Source organism: Trematomus bernacchii, unplaced genomic scaffold, assembly GCF_902827165.1.
Source record: "Trematomus bernacchii unplaced genomic scaffold, fTreBer1.1, whole genome shotgun sequence".
NCBI lineage: Eukaryota > Metazoa > Chordata > Actinopteri > Perciformes > Nototheniidae > Trematomus > Trematomus bernacchii.
Window position 1 is genome coordinate 8466593 of NW_022988050.1, and position 21482 is coordinate 8488074.

Genomic DNA, 21482 nt, shown 5'->3' on the forward strand with positions numbered 1-21482 from the left:
GTGATCAGGAATAGTTTCCAATCGATTTCTAAAGCTAGTAACATAACGTTTCAAGACACTGTTTTAACCCTGTGAGGTTCGGTGAGGTCAGATCATTACCGGACATTGACTCGATGTTTGTTTACAAAGTTTCAAATATAATTTTTTTTAATTTATTTGTATGTCTGAAATATATAGTAGAAGTATAGTATTTCGGAAAAAAGTCTATAGTATGTGTCAAAAATATTAGAAAAAATCATTATGTTGCAGTATGTTGAACATTTCAGGGAAAAATAACCTTGTATTGTATGTCGGGGAAAAAAAGTAATGGTATACTATTTCAAAAATATCAGCAAAAATATTGTAGTGTAGTATGTCGAAATGTCACAACAAATACAATTCAAAATACTAATTGCCCCGGGGAATGCCTTGGTTTATTAAACAGTGAAACATTAGGGTTCACCCCCTCCCTACTCAAGTCATGTTCATACAGTCCTTTATTTAAAATACCCCATTTTTATTTATGCCGCAAAGAAAGAAACAAGTTACAATAAGTCATCTAATAAATTAGTTTCTTGCATAAGAGACTGAGCACACGGTATAAAATGCCACTGACACAGTTGTTCAAGGACTTGTGTGACACAAGCCATGAACTAAAGCTACTGGCATTCTAGTCTAGCGATCTGCATTTAAAAACAAAGCGACAGCTTTAATAAGACAATCTGCATAGAGCCCTGTATAGAAGCTAAAAGCCAAGCTGTTGTTACCAAACAAATCATCACAGGACGTCTAGCTAACTTTGGAGATGCACCAAAGTGATAACATTCACTTAAGTTACATTTATATATCAACAATACAAAAATATTCCACAGCACCATTGAGCAAACAACATAAAAACTAATTGTGTCCCTTGTGTGTGTAATGCAGCAATCCTTTCAGGGCATATTATTTATGCTTTTTGTTTGAATTTGTTCTAAAAAATTGTATAAAGTGATAATAATAATAATAATAACTTGAATTGATATAGCGCCTTTCATAACCTCAATGTCGCTTTACAAAGAAACATACAAGGACAAGACATAAAACAATAGAAGGAGATTCTGATCAAATTAAATACGTGTCGTATAAGGTTGCACAATTTCAATGCACATATAAATACATCTGTTTTATTCTCCAATTAACTATAACACGTTATGGCTGACTAAATCCTTAATGGTGATTAAGGGCCACTTTTAAATAGAACTGTACAAGGGCTGTCTATTGACCCCAACTGCTCATTGTAGGAGAACATTACATTACATGAAATTATAAATTGTTCAACTGAAAGATAAGTGAGAGCAGTGTCTCTGATCATCCTGCCTAAAAGGCATATGGCTCAGTAAAGTGAGTGTGCTTTATTTGCCGTTTTCTCAACAGTTCCCTCCAACATATCACTGAATAAGTTCCCACTAAGAGGGGATGAATTTCCTGCAGACTTTAGACATTTACCTCTATTTACAAAATAAATGACAATTTCATTGTCAGACCGCTGGTACGGATGGCTCCAAGGACAGTCCTCTTTATCGCAAAAATGCTGTCATTGGTATTCCGTCCTGCTTTTTCTCCACCACAACAAAAATAATATTCTATTGCCTCTTGCACCTTTCCCAAGCTATTGGACTTTTTTGGGTCTTCGAACCAAAACTGTGAGGCATGAAACCACATCTGACTCATCCCCAGCTGGTTGATTTACAGCCAACAGGATGGTGTTCAACGGTCGCTCACCAGAACTTTGAGCCAGTTCTCATTTGACTTGAGAGGAGTCGTTTGCCGGGAGATCTGTTTGGATGGTAGAGACCTTTTCCCCGATTATTTCCATCAAGCTCTCTCCAAGAGAGGAACTTGAAGGTCCTTTCGCTGCAGAGTTCTGCTTGGAGCTATCGCCTTCATCTGTCCTCAGGAAGGCTTCTCTGCTCTGAGGTTTGATGAACTGCACGGTCAGTTTAGGCGCCGCCGCTGCGATCTGCTGGTCAGGCTTCCTGATGCAGTGGGACAGGGTGGAGACGCAGCTCTTCTTGAAGTTCTCGTTCATGAAGGCGTACACGATGGGGTTGTTGAAGCTGTTGAAGAACCCCATGGCCTGAACGATGGCGAGTATCATACTGACTGTAACTCCATCATATTTGTTCTCCAAGTCATCTGGTGAATGAAACACAGACATGGTTGAACACAAACTGTAAAGCTTCACAGACAGATAGGATTTGCATTTAAAGGTCCCCTATTATACTGTTTTTCATCAATATATTATAGCAACTGCGTGTGTTAATAATTGCATGTTTTCACTGCTCCTAGGATATGCGGGTTCGGGTCGGTTTGCGGATCTTGTGCCGATGGGTCGGGTCGGTTTGCGGAACTAATTGGCAATATGTGCGGGTAGCAGGGCGGGTTCGGTATTGCACGTCGCGGGTGCGGGGCGGGATCGGGTCTTAAAAATCAGACCCGTGCAGGACTCTGCTCCCCACGCCCCTCTGAGAGATATTTGGTTGAAAAGAACACAATGGTGCTCTAGGAGGGGATTCGGGTGATAAGGTGGGGGGTGTTACCTTGGTTGGTTATTGGCTAATGGTTACACAAGCCAACAAATCGTTATGACATCATAAAGTGGCCAAAATGTGATCAGCTTAGGGCTGCACGATATATCGTGTCGTGACGATAATCGCGATATGCACATGCGCGATATTCACATCGCGTGGACGTGCGATTTTTTTAATTAATTTTTTTAGGACTTGCGAGGCAAATTAACTCAAACACGTCATGTTACAATTATTTTGCTGCTTGCTACAAAAGGAAAACTTGTGCGGCTCTCATGTCAGGGGTACTTGAGTGAGTGACATGCAGGCTCTGCATGCACAGCAAACCACAATCAAATCTCCAAAGCAAACGGACCCCGTGATTAAAGGTAAAAACACTGAATAAAGTGGTTTCATGTGTTTCTCCAGGACAGTTCGGCGCTGCTAACCGAGCTAGCTCAGCTTGTTGCTCTGATAACTTAAGATCCAGACGTCCGTCACTAAAATCCTTCATCCGGTTAAATATAGTTAAAAAAATACCAATTGTATACAGTAGCATTAAAGTTCAAGAAAGGATGGTTTGCGGGGAAAAAAACGGTATTTTCTTCAATTCCTGTATGTTTTCATATCGTAATATATATCGCAGGGGGGGGGGGGGAAATCGCAATGTCAGTTTTTTCCAATATCGTGCAGCCCTAGATCAGCTCATTTGCAGACAGGTTTTTATATAAATGGATCAGGACAAAAAGAGAGCCAATCTTTGTTCCTGAAACATTCAGAATCTCTTTACACAGAGGGGACACGTGTTTATGTATAAAAGACATAGAAAAGTGGATTTTGCATAATAGGTGACCTTTAAGTTATTTTTGTTCCTATTTCCTTTTCACATTGAAACGTCCTACTCACTGTATTCAAACAACATGTGGACCGTGTGGAATGGGGCCCAGCAAATGGTGAAAAGCAGGACGATGGTGATCATCATTTTTACCGCTCGTTTCTTTTTCCTGCAGAAAATCACAGCAGACATGTTGACTTGTTACAGCAAGAAATAATTGAAGTAAAATGACTTACACCTATAACAGCACTCTTCCATTAAAATGCGCCACTGATCAGCATGTAAAATGTAAGGACCCTGGCACCTGAATAACCCGCAGCAATCTCTAAATGACACCCATTCATATATGCAATTTGTTTTTCATTTTTCATTTCAGATATGTTCTACGCCATTGGAGAGTCCATATCCGATGTTTATGCCCCTGAGGTTCCAATTGTCCACATCATATTGAGTCTTCAAAGTAAAAAAAGCAGAAATGTTCCTCTTTCAGCAGGTGAACGTGAACATACATAACTTTCTACTGTTAAACTTCCAGCAAAGAAGCAAAACACGTTTTTGAGTTAAAAGTGGACTTTCATTACAAACCACATTTGCTGTTTTGACTTTAATGCCAAGATGCTGTGTACAGTATGTGTGTGTTGCCCTTTACCTGTTGACATTAACGTGCTAACATGTGACATTTTAAATCCCTGTTTGTCATATCCAGAACATTCCCATCATTAAAATTGGTTCCAACAGTCTAAAACTAAAGATGTTTACTCTACACTTAGTAGAACATTATAAAGTAGCAATGGATGTACAGAGTGTCCGTGTTTGACTTTCTTCTTCTTCCCTAAACATAACCATCATTTATTCAGCATCATCACAATCTTTCCCTACTTCAAGTTTCCGTAGACTGAGTTATAAGGACTTTTGGTAGGCAACAGGATCATTTAAACACCAATCGATCCACCTTGACAATTTTGCTCCTTCTTGATTTACTACTGGTTGTAAACATTAGTTGGTAACAACCCACAACATGTATATTTTCCTTAACATCCAAAAGAACCCCAGGCATGCCCAATCTGTCTTTACCAGAGCCACAGACAGATACTCTTTGTAGCAGTCTCCGCTTTTAAGGCTAATGATCTTTTTGTACCTTAATCTATTGAATGACCTGTGTGTGTACCTCTGGGGAAATCACAGCATCGATTTCACAACCTCAAACTGCATTCAGAGGATAAATGGCTGTCATATATGAATAATGAAAATAAGTAGCTTTCTTAAAACTTTCCAGAGCAGAAATGTTTTCCTTCTAATTGCTGAAAAATGAACCAAACCATAGCATGAACTTTCTACGGTGTTCCTCAAGGTCTAAGTGTATTATTTTGTATCTTTTGGAGGAATTTATGACCATTTTAACCAATTTTTGAGTGGTTTAAAATGGTTAAATATTAGCAACAAATTGAATGAACAAAAAGATGCTTGTAAACTTAAATACTAAGATATATTACAGCATGGTAATAGCCATCGATGTACCCTTTGGGGTGTCTATATCAAAATAATGTCTGGCGTACTGTACATAACCCTGCTTCTAACACGGCTACTTACTAAAGAAACTATTATTTTGACTCCTTTAATGCTCGGAGCCCAGAAGCTCCTCTGGCTGCCATCACATCTCACAGCCTGCCGGGTCACAGACATTACCAGCCTGTGAAGACTGAGACAGCTGTGCTCTTCACGCTGTCATTTGTGTTTCACATTGGAAGCCAGACAGCCTGGCCCCATAGAGAACCACCCTGCTTCTCTGGTCAGGAGCTGTTGGTTTACTTTTAGTAGCTGGAGGTAAACAGCTTTAGTGTCAGGAGGGCAAAGGGATAAAAAACCTTTTAAAACTGGCAACAGATCAGTTAACTTTTTACTTCATGCCTGACGCCTTCAACCATGGGAATTTCTTCCTCTTCTGATTTTTTCAGTGCTGTTCTTGTTCTGTTAATCTTTCATTTACTGGGTACACTTTTTCCTTTAACCATGAATCCAAACGATCATGCTCTCCATGTATTAAAGTTCAGGTTTGAAAAAACTCCTCAAACTGCTTTATGGGGTATGGTACGATATGATTGGACGTGGTCCTTCAGAGTCTATGGTCAGAGCATCCATAGCAACGGTCTGTTATACATAGTATAATGTCCGAATTGACCATTTGGAATTGAGTATTCAACAGAGTCTTAAAATAATAATTCCATAATTTCCTCTGAGCTCTTTTACACTCAAAATGTCCGACATTTGAATAACCAAAAGTACAATGTTTTTAACTTAACACCCACCTTGCCATCTTAACCATCTCCCTGTGGTTCATGGTGTTGAGGACGGAGGAATCGCCGACCCTCTTGCGGATCCACAATTCGATGCCAATACGCGTGTAGAGGAAAAGCATGGCCGCCAACGGGAGCAGGAACAGCGCTACCATGATGAAGGTGGTGTACACCTGCCTGTGAGTGTGAGAGCGCCAACTCTCCTGACAGCACACGTGGTAGTGATCATACAGGAAGTCATACTTCACCTTTGAGACAGAGGAAGAAAGGCTGTTAAGCCCCTGACACACCAGGCCGAAATCGGCCGTCTTCGTTAGTCGGACGACGAAGCGTGCCCTGTCGCCGAAACTCAATTTGGTGTGTCCCGAACCGTCGGCGAGGCAGATAGAGTTGATCTGACTGACAGGATGGTATGTAGGTGGTAACTCTTAGATTGCTGTTTTACATTTGTATTTACATATTACATATTCATTTTCTTACTGTTTTTCACACCATCATTTCTCAATTTTGAAGTGCCCAATTCTCTACTGACAGCAGTCACTGCTAATCCTCCAGCTGTCCTGAGCAGAGCAGCTGAAAACCTTTTTATTGAAGGGGCTTTGATCGGCTTTGATCGGCTTCCCTAAGGTATTAAGGTATTCTTTCTACTGACAGAATAGGGGCAGAGCTTTGTTGCTCTTCCCATGTCACTGAACAATATAATAAGAACAATACCTCGTAAACCCAGTGCAGAAATTGTCACAAGTATCAAAACACTACTGTAGTTCTCAAATGTTGAAACTTTTATATTATCAACGTAATATTCCTACTCTATCCTTTATGGGACTAAGATAATATGTATCATTATTAACTTAAAATAAGATAAATCAAAGTAAAAATGGAAAGACCACATTCGAGCATGTCCTTGTTTAATATCCCTATAAGACTATCATATAAGAACTTGTAATATTACACGACTGATGTACACAGACTGATGTACACAACTTTAGTTTAGTCAAATTAATCATACCATATAATAAAAATAAATATTTAGTAGCTACTCAACTATGAGTTTCTGATATATATTTTTTTTTAATCGGTTTGATATTATTTTGGCAGTCAATTTGCGCATAATGTCCATAGTCGGATAACAATCCACAGATGATGCTGCTGCAGAGAAGCTGCAAGAAGTTGGCAGAACAATCCTAACACCCACATAAGGATCATCCCACCGTACTGGCCTTTACTACTGTTTTAACCTCGAGAAACAAGAGAACATGCATGGCAATAATTCAGACAGATATCACTTTAGTACAAAGGAGTGCCCACGCCAAAATTCTGAATAAATCAATAAACAAAGTTTCACTGGGAAAAACTAACGATTAAGAATTAAACTTCCACCCGAAAGTTAAATAACGGTGAAGGGTGCAGGTCACGGGCGGATACAGCTCCCACTGCATGTTAATACGTCTTGTCATGTACAGTATTAATTGTATGCCTGAAAGATTAGAGCAGTTAGTGTTTTAAATTAGTAAAAAACTGCAGCTCAGCTTAAAAAGTTAATCACAATCAATAGGTGTCTTTTTTTATGTGTTTCGGTCTGCATAAGCAAAGCATCTGTGGTGCTGGAGAGGACAGTCATCATGATTGCTGTTCTTTTTGCCATTTTTTGAAAAAATACAAAGGTTACATTTTGTGATAGATTGCTTTGAGTGCCACCCACTTACCTCTAGCTGTTGCACAAACAGCATTGGTGAACCCACAATTACTGAAGCGAGCCATACCAGTCCTGTGGGATACAGAAAAATTAAACATTTAGAAAAAGATGCAATCAGCATATACATTTCTTTTTCAATATTTCAACATTTTGATACTGTGAGGGGTTCAAGGAGAGCAACACATAACATTAGCCACAGATGCTGTACTCTAAGTTTAGTTCCTCTTTCATGCAATTGTCACGCTGCCAACTGAAAGAATCTTCCACATTACTTTGTTTCCAAATAGAAAACTGTGTGAGTTGACATAATTTCAGTGTTTTGTTAATCATTTATCTGAAATATAAGCCCTTAAAAAACCGTTTTTAATTATGTGTTACTGTTGTAATCAAGGATTTTCAGCAGCGCTTTCCAAACTTTCTGTTGTTGTTGTGTCATTTCTTGTCTGTTGCTTCACTGCCCCCTCCTTGCCAGGGATAAAAGCTAGAACAGGTTAATCCAACTGCACTAGAGAAATGTTCTGGGTTTTGTTTGGATACATTTTCCTTGCTTGTTTTTTTGGGTAAAGTCTTAACGTCTCTATTTCAAACCCCATGCCAGAAAGTTGGATCATCCAATTTAGCTTAGGGCATGTTGGGTTAACACACTCTCTTTGAAATAATGGCAGCCTTTTTCTTACTGACAGAAAAGGGTGTCTGAACACACACAAACATCCAATCAATAAAGCACAATACGGCAGCCGTGCACACATAGCATACCTAGCATCTTGTTTGCTCTTTTGGATGAGTACTGTCTCCTCATTTTCAGCGGGAAGACAATGCCCTGGTATCTCTCAATGGCAATACAGGTCATAGTGAGGATGCCTGTCACTATGGCTGTAGTCTGTACAAAGGGAACTGTCTTGCAAACCAGAACACCTGCAAGAAAGAAACAGACATGAGGTTGAGTGAAGCAGCCAAAAACATTGTGTGGTGTTGTTTGATCAGAGACTTGAGGCGAGCTCCCCCTCGATCTTTTCATCTTCCTGTTGGGTCTCGATGGAATTACACAACGATCGTATCTTGAACACACATATTTGCCTTCGATAATGAAGCTCTGAGCAGAAACCCAGGAGAAACTGTGCACTGTAGTAAGACCCACATCTTATGTCTACAGTGATTCACCATTCACAACTAATTGTGAATGCATTTTAATGGGAGCACATGCTTTGAGCTGGCCTACTATTGCTATGATACGCTCAATGTCTCTACACTGTAAAATGTTTGGCTGTAAAATTACAGTAAATTACTGGCTACTATTTGCATGGATTTCACAGTAATTGACTGTAAATATTTCACAGTAATTTACTGTAGATATTTTACAGTAAATTAGAATAAAAGTACAACTAAATACTGTGACTTTACAGTTGCCATGCCCATGGAATTACTGTGATGTAGCAGTACAGAGCTGTGGTATTATGGTACCTTGCTGTACCTAAATTACAGTAATTACCTGTATTTTCACACTTTTACTGTAGAAGTAATGCAACACAGTAGCCAGTAATTTACGGTAAATATAAAAATGTAAATAATACGATAATATATTGTAAATTTGACTAGTTATGGGATTTTACCATAACTACACAATTCAATCAGCTCAATTAACAAAGAAAAACAAAGAAAATGCCCATTTTAACTTTTTACTACTCCACTGAAGTGCAAAGTACATTTCACAGTGTCTTGGACATGTTGTTACGGCCCCAACCTCTACTCCGCGGTAGTGGCTCGTACTGAGACCCGCAACATGAAAGAATACACGCAATAACCGGTACTTGGTAATGAGCATTTATTGATAATCAGCAAAAAGAGGTCTGGAGGACTGGCCAAAAGGAACAAACAGCAGGAGGGAACACCTGGGCAGAGGCGGAGCCAGGGGCAGACCAGGTGCAGAAAACAAGGAGGGGAGCACTTGTCTACACAGACATCCACTCAAAGTCAACAATTTTTCTGAAGAATGTGCTGACATGGGGGTTTAAATTGCCATGCCTCTTTTTGGCTTTCAAGCCCGTCCCAGGAAGCACCTGAAAACAATAAGCCAAGACAACAATTTCAATTTTACATAGATTTATATGTTGCATCGTTTATTTTAAGGCACATGCAGCGGTGCCCCTTTCAATTTAAGTAAAAACCTGCACCAAAGAAAGAAATTAGTATTTAAAGCCAAGCAAGAGCGATAAAAGCAAGAAAATCACGTAATTTGTTGTGATATCACAGAGGATGGTCTGAATACAGTATTTTACTATGAAATAATACAGTAACATGTTGTGAAATCCTGGTAATAATTTATCCTGTACATTTACAGTAATTAACTGTGCCTGCATTGATTTAACTGTGAAATTCAAAATTACAGTATTATATTGTAAACATTACATGTAAGACTGTAAAGTGGTAAAACAGTAATTTAATGTAAAATATTACAGCTAAATATTGTGAAATCATGGTAATATTTTACAGTGTAGACTTCGATAAAGGGTTCTTGTTGGTATCACATAATGCCAACTGTAAAATGTAATGAAATCCAATTGAGAACATATATTACATCTGTAATCTGATAATCCCCAGGTGTTATGAATCAAATATTTTAGGTCAATGCTGTCGGAGAAGTGTTGTTTATTGTCAGCAACAATGTATTGGACTGTACTGTGACAGCACCTTCAGTCTTATCAAAGCATGTAAAGGTGCAGCTATAGTTTTAATGACTTTGTATACTGCGGGGTAGCTTGTGAATTTACTCCAGGTGTAACTAAAGTCTTTTTAAAATTGTATTTCACATTATGAATCCAAAGCTGTAAAGTAACTAAAGGTACAAAATAAATGTAGTGGAGTAAAAGTACATGATTTACCTCTGAATAGTAGTGGAGTAGAAGTACAAAGTAGCATAAAATGGAAGCGAGTTAATGTACTGAGTTACTTCAGTTCCCACCTGTTTGAATATATCTTCCACATCACTTCCACAGTTCCTGGGCTAAATAGTCACCTACATTGTCTGTTTTTATGTATTTCTCTTTTATCCTTGAAGACACATAATTTGTCATCTAAATCCATTATCTCCTGCTGTGGCCAGCTCCATTCCTCCAAGGGATCTGAGCCTGTGGTACTGACCAAAGCAATTAGCTCGATTTACTCTGTTTGTTAGGCTACTATGTAACACGCGTGCTGCTGTGTTTGGTTTCCATTCAAATCCAGCTAATTTGCGACGCAGGTGCACCTTTGTAAGACCTGATGGTGCATTCGTCCACTTTCAATTAAGTTGATTTCCAAGAGTGAATACGCTTATTGGTCTGATGCGTCTTAATTAGGCTACTCTAATTATCATCATTGTGTTTAAAAGTGTGAAAGTTTTCCAACTCACCTCCGAACCATTCAGAGGAGATGTTCTGCAGCAAAGTGAAAGGGATGCAGAAGAAAGTGATGAGCAGGTCGCTGACCGCCAGAGAACAGATGAAAATATCCGTGGCAGTCTGGATCGCACGCTTCTTCAAAACTATGTAGATCACCAAACTATTCCCAGCCAGAGCCAGCAGGAAGATGAGCATGTACATGATCACAAAGGTGGTCTTGGCGCTGTACGGTAACTCTGGGATGTAAACGAGCGGCTGGATGTTGTAAGTGTTGATAAACTCCTGGCGACTCATGTTGTACAGCTGGAGCATCTCCTGCAAAACTTCTGGAGTTATCTTGGTGGAGCCCTGCCCGGAATCTGTTGAAGATGCGGCCATTCTTAGTCTTCATCAACCCCGAGAACAACTTGCTTCAAGGCAGGAAAAAAAAACACTGATGGTGCACAGCCGAAAGCTTTTCATTAACCCGTCCGGAAGCTGCCTCCTTCATCCTAGCTCCACATGCTGCTGTGGCTCTGTGTGTGTGTGTGTGTGTGTGTGTGTGTGTGAATATGATCCTTTATGGTCGGTAATGATATGATTACTTTTAGCGTTGAATCTTTTTATGGTACACAAACGGGAAATGCATTATGCAAATCATTAAAATGTTATTTCACTGTTTACTATAAATGCAATTTAAAAAAAAATAGGCTGTATTGGCGTGAACAAGGCACATTGTGGGTGATACAGTCTTTCAATGTATACAACAAGACATGTTATAACCATGTAAACAATATCCTGTGTAATAAAAAAAGAAACCATTACACTTTACAAACACCTTTATTGCAGAGCTATAATAAATCCAAATGAAAAACATGGTGTAGACATGGGGCAATTTTGATGCTTTATAGTCCAATTGGTTCACTTTTCAGCTGGAAATAGCACAGTATTTCTCTTACAAATGAACAATGAAACACACACTTAAAATGATGTGTGTTTCCAATGTGGGACACAGTCACATGACCATCTGTGGGTCCCAGCTTAACATATAGTGAGTCTGCAGATAAAATGTAATTATTTTACTTCTTTGTCATCATATATTTCTTCTCTAATTAAGGGGCCATATCCTCATTTCCCTAGGGGAAAAAAATTAGCTTTGCACTAATTAGGTTTCAAAAAGAGACAGGATTAAATTGTTATATATTTCCACTTCATTAAGTGTTATTATACAAGCGGATGCAACCAGTCTTTTGTCAGCGCTTCAGGACAGCTGGACATGCAGTCGTTACATTGTTTTCTGGCAAACACCATACAAAGAAAATGGTTGCAAATAATGAATATTTAATTAGGTTTACATTTGATTTTATTTCAAGGAAATTCCTCTAGAAATGAACCACCAAATCTTTCTAAAAGACTTGTCCTGTAATAAGAACCAAATTATACATTTCCTCCCAGAAAGCTTTTAAGAAATTATTCAGAAATAGAAAACAGGAAACAAGAAACAAATACAAAAGTAAAAACAAAAATGTAGAGCACAATTTACCAATGATGCAATAGAAGATGTCCTCAGCAGTGTGAAATGAAAAAAAAGAACAATATTACAGCGGAATAATTTAAAATGCACTAGAAAATCCCCAAATGTGCTGTTTAAAACCCCTACAACCAAAAATATCTTTAATGATCACATTTTTTTTTAAACAAAATGTCACAACAAAATGTTAACCCGAGTTAATGCTCTCAGCATAATTTGTTTGATGTCCAAAGCTTTTACATATTGTACAATTTGTTTCAATACAGTTATAGGTTGCAGTAGAGCATTATTTCTACAGTGCACTTTCCAGTGACACCACGTTATTTGCATTTTTTTTAATCTAGATGCACATTCATGTAACTCAACCTTTCTTAAAAACGTAGTGTTAAAGGTGGGGTAGGTAAGTTTGAGAAACCGGCTCGAGATACACTTTTTGTTATATTCCATGGAATGCTCTTAACATCCCGATAGCAATAAATATCTTAAGTGCTTTGACAAAAAATCCATAAAAAAAATGTCATCTGTGGAAGCCGTAGTACTGTAAAAAGCACGACCAATCATTTTTTATTTTTATTTATTATAAATTTTATTTATAAAATAAATAAAATAACTGGATGGCCTACCTGCCTGTCAGCCTTCCATCGGGGCACAAACTTATCTCGTGCCCTCATTGGTCATGTGCGCATTCGTGTGTGTTGGAGGAGGGGCTCTGTAAGGAAGTGGCAGATTTTTTCCGGCTGTGTATTTTCAAATTCTAGCGATCTCGAGCTGGTTTCTCCAAAATGACCTACCCCACCTTTAACATTCATGTAAATGTGCTACCAATTTGTGTTGTGATTTTGTTGTGCATGGCTGACAGCCAATAACAGGCAAGGTTAAAGTTAAAAAAATAAAGCCACGCCTCCAATGGGAGTGCTCGTTGAATGAAGTACTGCTGATTTCTCCGCAACACTTATTGATTTATTTGGATGCTAACAGCAAGGAACGTTGAGCTTACTCTGCTAACACTTAGTTTAAAATTGAGCAATGTGATGGTATTTTTATGCTGCCTCTGATTTCAATCTATGCTGTATAAACATATTGTGTGAGAGGTCATCAAGGCGTTGTTACATGGTGGGAACTGCTCCATCCTCTGCTCCACCCCCCCCCCCCATGTAACTGGTTCTGTACGATCAATCTGCATAAAAGCCTCTTCTATCATTCATCCCCACCCCCAACTGCTGAGTTTCCTGCCCCTGTCTCGTCACCTTCCCACCGTAATACTCCTCATTTCGCCTCAGCGTAGGCTACATGTAAATTACAGATATCAGATTGTCGACACAGTGTGCCAAACTTTATAACCACCCATGACAGATTGTGTGTCCTCATGGGAAAATGTCGACCTGGAGACACCTACTGCAGCAGGTTCTACCATTTTGAAAACATTTCCAGGTTCATATTTATTTTTGTTTTATCAAGATCAAAATGAAGGCTGAGTTTAAAGATGGGTGTGGACGAGCAAGGGCACCGAAATTAGGGGGGCAAAAAAAGATTACTCTTTGATAGAAAGTAAAGCTTTCAAATTAGCCTTAAAGTACCTGCAACCCAAAAGGCTCATAATCTGTTGTCAGATTACACTCATTTTAAACAACACGGTTTAATGTTAAGGCTTATTCTTAACTATGGCATAATAAATTGGATTGAATTGTGAATGGAGAAAATCAATGGTGTTAAGTGCTTACAGTTCTTTGCCAATGTTAGTCTTTTGAAAGACCCCTTTAGACTGAAAGGCTCGGTGGCTTCATTCATGATCATAGAGAATAATACCTTTGTGATCCCTGGCTTTTCCTATTGCTGTCAATCTTGCCGTTTCCTAAATTTGACAGCAATTTAGTTAAAAGTAAGAAACACATAACATTTTGCAGATGTGGCTTTAGAGAACTGGGTAAAAGAAAAATGGATCACGGAGACTGATGAGCCCAAAATCATTCAACCTTGTTTGAATGTATTGTGTTTCATTTAGACAGAACTGCAGGGAAATCACAAAATGTTCTCTCGCTACAAGAGAAAACTGATGAGCTCATTCAGCTGTCTATAGATACATTTTAGTGGGATTTGGGCTATGTGGTCAAAATCTACCAATCCTATTTTCGGTGTCTGTGTGTATTTTTAGCTCTGTGAAAGGTTATCGGGACACCAATTATTAATTCCTCCCGAGGGAAATATGAATGCCTGTGGCCAATTTCATAGCAATCCATCCAATAGTTGAAGAGCCCAGGACCAAACTGATGTAATAGCATGTCTAAAAAATAAAAACAACAGAGTAGTAAACAGTCCCAAAGGCGATAGAACTTTGGTATTGATCAGTTACAGAGTATGCAGCAAAACAGCTGGAATACACAGGGTCAACTTTATATTACTTTGGGGAAGACCCCGGCTATCAGACTTTTTTTTAATCAAAACTATGCAAGGTTGAGTCAGAACCATGCACAATTATTTTGACCATGATTGCTTTAAGACAAAGCTTGCTTTAGTAAAACTATCATTTATTATTTACACATATCACAGCCTCTAACTGTTATTATTGTTTGCCCTGTAAAATCATATCTCGTAACACAAAAGATCAGATTCAGATTACTTATGACTACTAATGTTCACAAATAACCAACACAGTATTTATTAGATTGTAAGCCTTTGCGTTTAGGTCACCATCGGGCCCACAGCGTCTCAGATTATAATTCCATTTTTTATTCGAGTTTTAGACACAAATATTTTTGATAATGTTTGAAAACAGAAAGTTGCCCAACAGTGCAATTAAAGTCCAACATTTTCTTGACAACAAACTCACATTGGTTGCTTGGTAACTGCTGTAACAACAAGACCATGAGAGGCACTCTTCCCAAATGTTTACTTGGCATAAACTGTCATTTTATATTCATTTTTATTGTTTTTATGCAAGGAAAAACAATCAGCAGTCTTGATGTTTTCCTAATGTATAGTCAAACCCAGGAGCATAAATAACATTTTACATATTTCAATGTTAAGATCTGCTGCTATCACCAGCAGCAAATTGTTCTCAGAACTCCAGTCAACATTATTTCCCAGCGGATGTGGAGGAGTTCTTGCTCCATGTATCTGGTATGATTCAAACATTGTTGCTGTCTGGCATTTATCAACTCCCTTTAGCCAAGTGATTCATTGTTTTGGATAGGCCGTATCAATTCTTCTCAACAGTCAGTCCAACATGTGGTTTGAAAAAAACTAAATCATTGTTCGTTTTCACTCTTAGTTAAGCCCCTTACTTTTCAGATCCTATTTACTCAGAAAAAAGCATGCAGACACTCTCCAGGGGAAAAAAAATAATTAACTCCAACTGCTTTGGATCATAAATTGATAGAAAATAATCATATATATTGCGATACAGTACAGCTTGCCTCATAAAAAGTAAAGAATCAACATTTTACAATTATCTACTGAGTAACTGAGAACTATGAATGACACAAGCGAGACGCAGCATTATCATTAGTGGAATTAATCATCAGGTTCATCAAAGTACATTTACACCAACATTCACATTCATAAGCCACAATATTTGCAGCACAAAACGGGTTAATTTACACATACAGTAGCATTGTGAGGTGTTAGGTGACTCAATCAGGAAGTTCACATTGACAGCTACAGTAGGCTTTAATCGAATATATGTTTATTTAATTAACTATCACATAATAGTTGATTTCTGCTGCTTTGCGTTTGAAAAACCAGTTTAAATGAACTGGAATGCCTGTTTCCCATTGTGCCATTGTCTTTTGTTTAGGGTTTCTTAGCAACAAAAGCAACACAGTTCATGAAACACCAAAGGTTTCGAGCTGCAGGATGTTTTCTGAGGTAAAGTGATTATTCAAATGTATTTTCTTCTAAAAATATAATTACTTCAACCTGGTAGAACACAAAAAACAAAATGTCTTGGTCTAATTCTAAATGCAAAATTGTCTTTGGAGCAAATTAAATGTGAGTGTCTAGTTAGGTTTTAGTTTTCAGCACTAAAGACAGATTTAGACAAAACTTCCAGCTGTCCTTTCAAGATATGTCGATGGCACAGAGAACAGACTCCTGTGGGACGACAGGAGAAAGGAGCCGCAGTCAAACAAATCAGGTGTCATTTACTCCTGAATTCACCAAGATGCTGACAAAAAGCAGTCCGCACTTTGGTGCTTTGAGTCATCACTCATTCTTCTCCCGTCACAACCCTCATCCACACAGGGTCAGACATATTCAAGGTGAGCGTGATGCATGTGCTTTATGATTTCTTTCTTCTTACAGCTATTTATTTGGAGGTCGAATCATGCTTTGCCATATGAGTTTTCTCATTTGTGCAGAACGGACATCAGTTGGTGTTTTGAAAATAAATTGTTATTTGCCTGAGTAACCTGAATAAAGTCAGCAGATCGCTCCTGTTCCAATCTAGGTTCTTCAAATTGGATAAAGGAAAGACAATTTACAATTTATAGGAACTGTGTTTATGTGTACATTATCATAATGCACAATTCAATTCAGCAATTATGCTATTATGTAGCATATTATGGTATTCTCCTGACACCTATTAGTAATCTGTGCCCGAATGAAGAGTCGTTTGTTATTAAAGCTGCTTACTTTAGCATTTTTAGCAGTTGACATTTGTTTATAAGCACTAAACACAAAGCTAGGCTGAGTCATGAGTCATGGGAATATCATTAGTTTTAAAAATAATAAGTAGACTTTATGACAAATGTAATATTTGACCTGATGGTGATGCATAATGAAAGTTCACAAATATTACACTAACAACCAGAAATGTCGACCTGCTGGTGGCATAAAGGAACAAAGTCGGTAGGATTAATCATTTGGTTACTATGGATTTCCGAACTGAATTTCAAGCCAGTCTATTCAATGAATTTTCAAATGTTTTACAAAAAAAAAACCTAAAAAAGGAATTAATATAAGAGTGTAACAAAGTAATTAGAACTGATTTACCTGGAACTTTGAATGTAGATGTAGACATCGAGGCTCCATACTCTGATAAACCCACTGAACACACAGATAGACCAGCTGCTGAGAATATGTCATCCCCTTTAAAAAAGGGTATAAAAAGGTGTTACATATGTGTTGTTCCACTTCTCCCAATTAGCATTTTTCTTTGCTTTGCAATCCGATAACTGTGGTAACTCTCACATCACCTATTTTATAAATATTCAAAAACACATTTATCAGAGCTAATAACTTAATTTTACATTAACAATGTTGTCCTTATTCTGATTTGCCTGATGTTTAGGTTACTTACACTGTATATGAAATGCTGCATGGGCACTGTATATAAACTTATCATATAGATAGTGATATGGTACATGAAAGAGTTGAGTGCATTATTTCCAGAGAGTGGGTTTAATCCCTGAGGTCCTTATGAAGTCAAAACTCTCAGCAGGGAGTTGCCTTTGATAGTCCCACACTTTTGAAGCACTTTACGTGTACGTCGTGTGTGTGAACTGTGAATATTGTGCCTCTCTCTTTCCCACAGGACTCAATGGTAGACCTGTTTGCATGGTGAGAGATGATTGGTTTGTCACCTCATCATTATTTCCTCATCCACTTCTCAAAAGCCACGTCTTCAAGAAAGCCACTGGTCCATCACTTGATTTTCCACTCGCAAACAACCTTAATGGAATCAGTAGTAACAAAATCAAATCAGGTATTTCACTCACACACGCCACCTACATTTTCTCATTACTGTTCAAAAAGCTCTGCCTTCAAAGATTACAATTTAGCTCCAATAATTTCCCCCTTTTTTTCACAGCACAATTTTCAGAGGCCTGGAGGGATGAACTTAAAGACCTTGCTGCAAAAGTCAGCTTGTCTTCCGAAGCGGGAAAAGACAAAAAACCTGTACGTGTATTGCTGTTATTGTTGTAATCTGGCACTCAACACTTTTGAACACACTGCATGATTTCATCTTCTTCAGAAAATTATGATTTGTTTCAAGCTAACACTTCAATAAGCTCAACCAATGCCATATTATAATTGGTCAAGCATTGGTATTTGATGTTTCCGGTGAAGAGCTTGGATGATTTTGATGCAGGAGGAAGAATTTGTCCGCCGAAAGACCCAATATTCAGCTGAAACCGGGAGAATTGTCCCTCCATCCACTAACTCTTACCAACGCAGAACCCATTCCCAGCGCCTGATGTATCCTCAGCCTCTCCATGATCAAGAACTCATGGTGAAATACTTCCTTGATGTTCTTCCTTGATGTTCAACAGTTTTTTCCACAAAAAAGTGTCATTTCCTCTGGGAGAAGTAGAGTTAGCCACAGATCAAAAGGAGGTATCCAAAACCATAGATAATAGTTATAGCACATAGCCTTAGGCCAAGGTTGTTAGAAAATAGCTCCGAACACAGGCTTGTTACCTGGCTTGTGAGAAAATCACTAGTAATCACTTGAATATAAAATGATGTGGTTTGCAAAGTAATGTTGTGATAGTGCTACTGCTCTGTTTCAGGTGTTTGAGCTGCTCTGTCAGATCCTGCAGACAGACTCCCTGTCCACGGTCCAGCAGTGGCTTCTGCTTGCAGGACAAAGAGGTACAAATGCTTAGTAGTCTGTACACTACAAGTAAATTGATCATATTTTACATATATTTGTTTAAAAGGTCAAATTAGCAGATTAGTAGATAAGGGCATATCTACAGTGTGTAATGATGCACTCAGTTAATTAAGTTGTGGATCTACATTTGAATGTAATCTTAAAAAAGTGTATAATGTTTTTGAAGATAATCTTTGTCTTTGCCAATTATTACTGTATTTTAACTTAAAGGGGACCTATTATTCAAAATGCACTTTTTGATGTCTTTTATACATAAATATGTGTCCCCGGTGTGTAAGGAGACTCACAAAGTTTCAGAAAATACAACCCTCTCTCTTTTCCTCCTTACCCACATCTCTAAAAAAAAAATAAGAAAACGGGGGTGCAAACGAGCAGATCCAGGATTTGGCTCCGTATAAAGTAGTCTAGCTGAATCCCCTCTCGCAGCTGTGTGTCTGTGTATTCAGAAGGATGTCTGCAGGAGGCACTTGTTATAATACATATAATGGCACTGTTCTAGCGGTAAACACTTAAGAAAGAACATGTCAAGCTATGTGCTGTATCAGAAACAATGCGCAGCGTATTTTGGGAGTAATATGGTCTGTTTTTACATTAGCAAGCATCGCTAACACTCAGAGCTAACACTGTACTGGAGAGAATATGTGTAACGTAATGTCCTTGCAGTAAACCCTGCGAGAGAGAAACCTATGAGCTCCATACTGTTTCAGAAATAATGCTTGAAGTGGTTTGGAACATAATATGGCATTTAATCACGGCAGCGCTTAGCTGAGTTTCTCCCGGTAGAAAACTCTCTTAGCAGGGGAAAGCTGCGTGATGCTACAAAGGGGCGTGGCTAGCAGCAGCTGTTCCGTTTAAAGCTACGGTCACAGAATCAGCCTTTTTGGAACAGGGCTGGAATAGAGGGGTATGAGGCATGGCTACAATGGGTGATCTGTTTGGTATTTTAAGCAAAAAACTTCACAGACATGTTTTGTATAGGTATGGCCCTACAACATATTTTTCAAATATAGCATAATAGGTCCACTTTAATTTGTATTCATGAGTTAACACAGTAAATTACATTAACCACAATAGAGTGTTTAATTGCTCTGCTGATGGAAGAGTCACTAAACCTCTCAATGGATATTTCCTGGCATTATGTGATGTGGCGTACCCTCAGAGAAGGACCTGGTGATGGGGATGATCAGGCAGGCTCTGGACGGAGTCGACCTCTCGGCCCACCCACAAAGGAGCTTCCAGCAGCTCCAGGCTTTTCATCCTGGTGCATCTCCGGTGGTGTACGGTCCATCGTGTGATCAGTCGTGGAGAAAACCTCAGAGAACGAGGTCAGGAGGATCTCAAAGGTTCTGGTGGTTATTTCTTTCAAAGCTCAGCATGTGTAACATTGTTTATTCACTTCCACAGCTCATACAGAAGGAACCAAGCCTTCAGCGTGGAGAAACCAGGTGACTACTTTCTTATTATTTTTCATAGGTTGTTGTGATATATTGTACCGGAACATTTTCTTCTACTCTCTCTCCTATCCGCTGTAGTCTTCTTAATGCATGTGTCCTGCCATATGCTTCACCTTTCAATAAAGCTGAACCACCAACTGAGTTTGTGTGTGTCCCTGCATTAAATTACAGTTCTTTCTCTACTCTGATGAAACATAGACTCAGGCGCCGTTTACACGAGGAGAAAACTGCTTGTATCTGCATAGTTTCGCGTGCGTATAGCCCTATTATTTACACGAGGCCGATAGAAACTGACCCCACAAACGATAACGGGTCCCAAGGTGGATAGATTTGCAAACGAAACGCTCTGGGGGGTCAACCGAGTCCGTGTAATCACCTCTATACGAATATTTCCTGAAAAAATAGCGATACAACCATCAGCAACAAGTGGACATGGAGAATTACATGAACTACATGTTGCTAAATACACCGCGGGGCTTAAACAGAAGGGTAGCCATGGCAACATTGCAGCGGGGCTGCTCGGGCTGCTCTTCTTCGCGGCTTTTGGTGTATTTTGGCGGAAGTTACAGCGCCACTTACAGTCCCGGCATATGTACTACAGCGTTTCCAGCGGCCTCGTTTGACCAGACACGTTAAATGAAACAAATGCATGTGAACGGAAGACTTTTTTGAATACGCATACTGTGCATAAACGCAAACAGTCCCGTGTGAGCGGGGCCTCAGTGGCAGTCATCTTACAGGCACTGCAGGGGGTCCTGGAAGTCATTAAAGTCCTCCTTTTTCAAATGTTCCTGTTTGAAAAGTGCAATTATCCTCCACTGAAATTGTCTTTTGTGTCTTCCATGATTCGTACTTCTTAGAATATTACATTTTTTAACAGAAGACTGTTAAGTATGCTATTTAAATACAATATTAAAGGAAATGCGCTTGACAATATGATAGAAAACTGTGATTTTACAGTATTGCAACATTCAGTAGTTTTCTGTATTCTATACCCTTTTTTCTTTTATTTCTAAAGAGAACAGATGTGGTTAATGAAAATACTGGCTTTGTGTGACTGTTGACTTAAATATTATTTTCCAGAGAGGATTGGAGAAGCAGAGGTCCTTGAAGTCCACGCTGAAACTCAAAATAATCTTCAAGATCCTCCACTTGAGCACAGAGGGAGTGTTTAG

At 38.7% G+C, this 21482-nt stretch overlaps 2 protein-coding genes across 2 annotated transcripts; one reads left to right on the plus strand and one right to left on the minus strand.

The window, feature by feature from the left end:
• Positions 1–48: 48 nt before the first annotated feature.
• On the minus strand, positions 49–11108 carry LOC117473756 (pyroglutamylated RF-amide peptide receptor). The gene is made up of 6 exons (XM_034119553.1): positions 10742–11108; positions 8110–8268; positions 7364–7425; positions 5670–5905; positions 3435–3532; positions 49–2157 (listed from the first exon to the last, which is right to left on the minus strand). The coding sequence occupies exons 1-6, from the start codon at positions 11106–11108 to the stop codon at positions 1763–1765; spliced, it is 1317 nt and encodes a 438-aa protein (XP_033975444.1). The 3' UTR covers positions 49–1762.
• Positions 11109–16399: 5291 nt separating this feature from the next.
• On the plus strand, positions 16400–21482 carry tbata (thymus, brain and testes associated). The gene is made up of 8 exons (XM_034119013.1): positions 16400–16496; positions 17771–17941; positions 18047–18135; positions 18329–18469; positions 18750–18831; positions 20013–20178; positions 20258–20298; positions 21391–21482. Exons 1-8 carry the CDS (start codon positions 16400–16402, stop codon positions 21480–21482), a joined length of 879 nt encoding a protein of 292 aa, XP_033974904.1.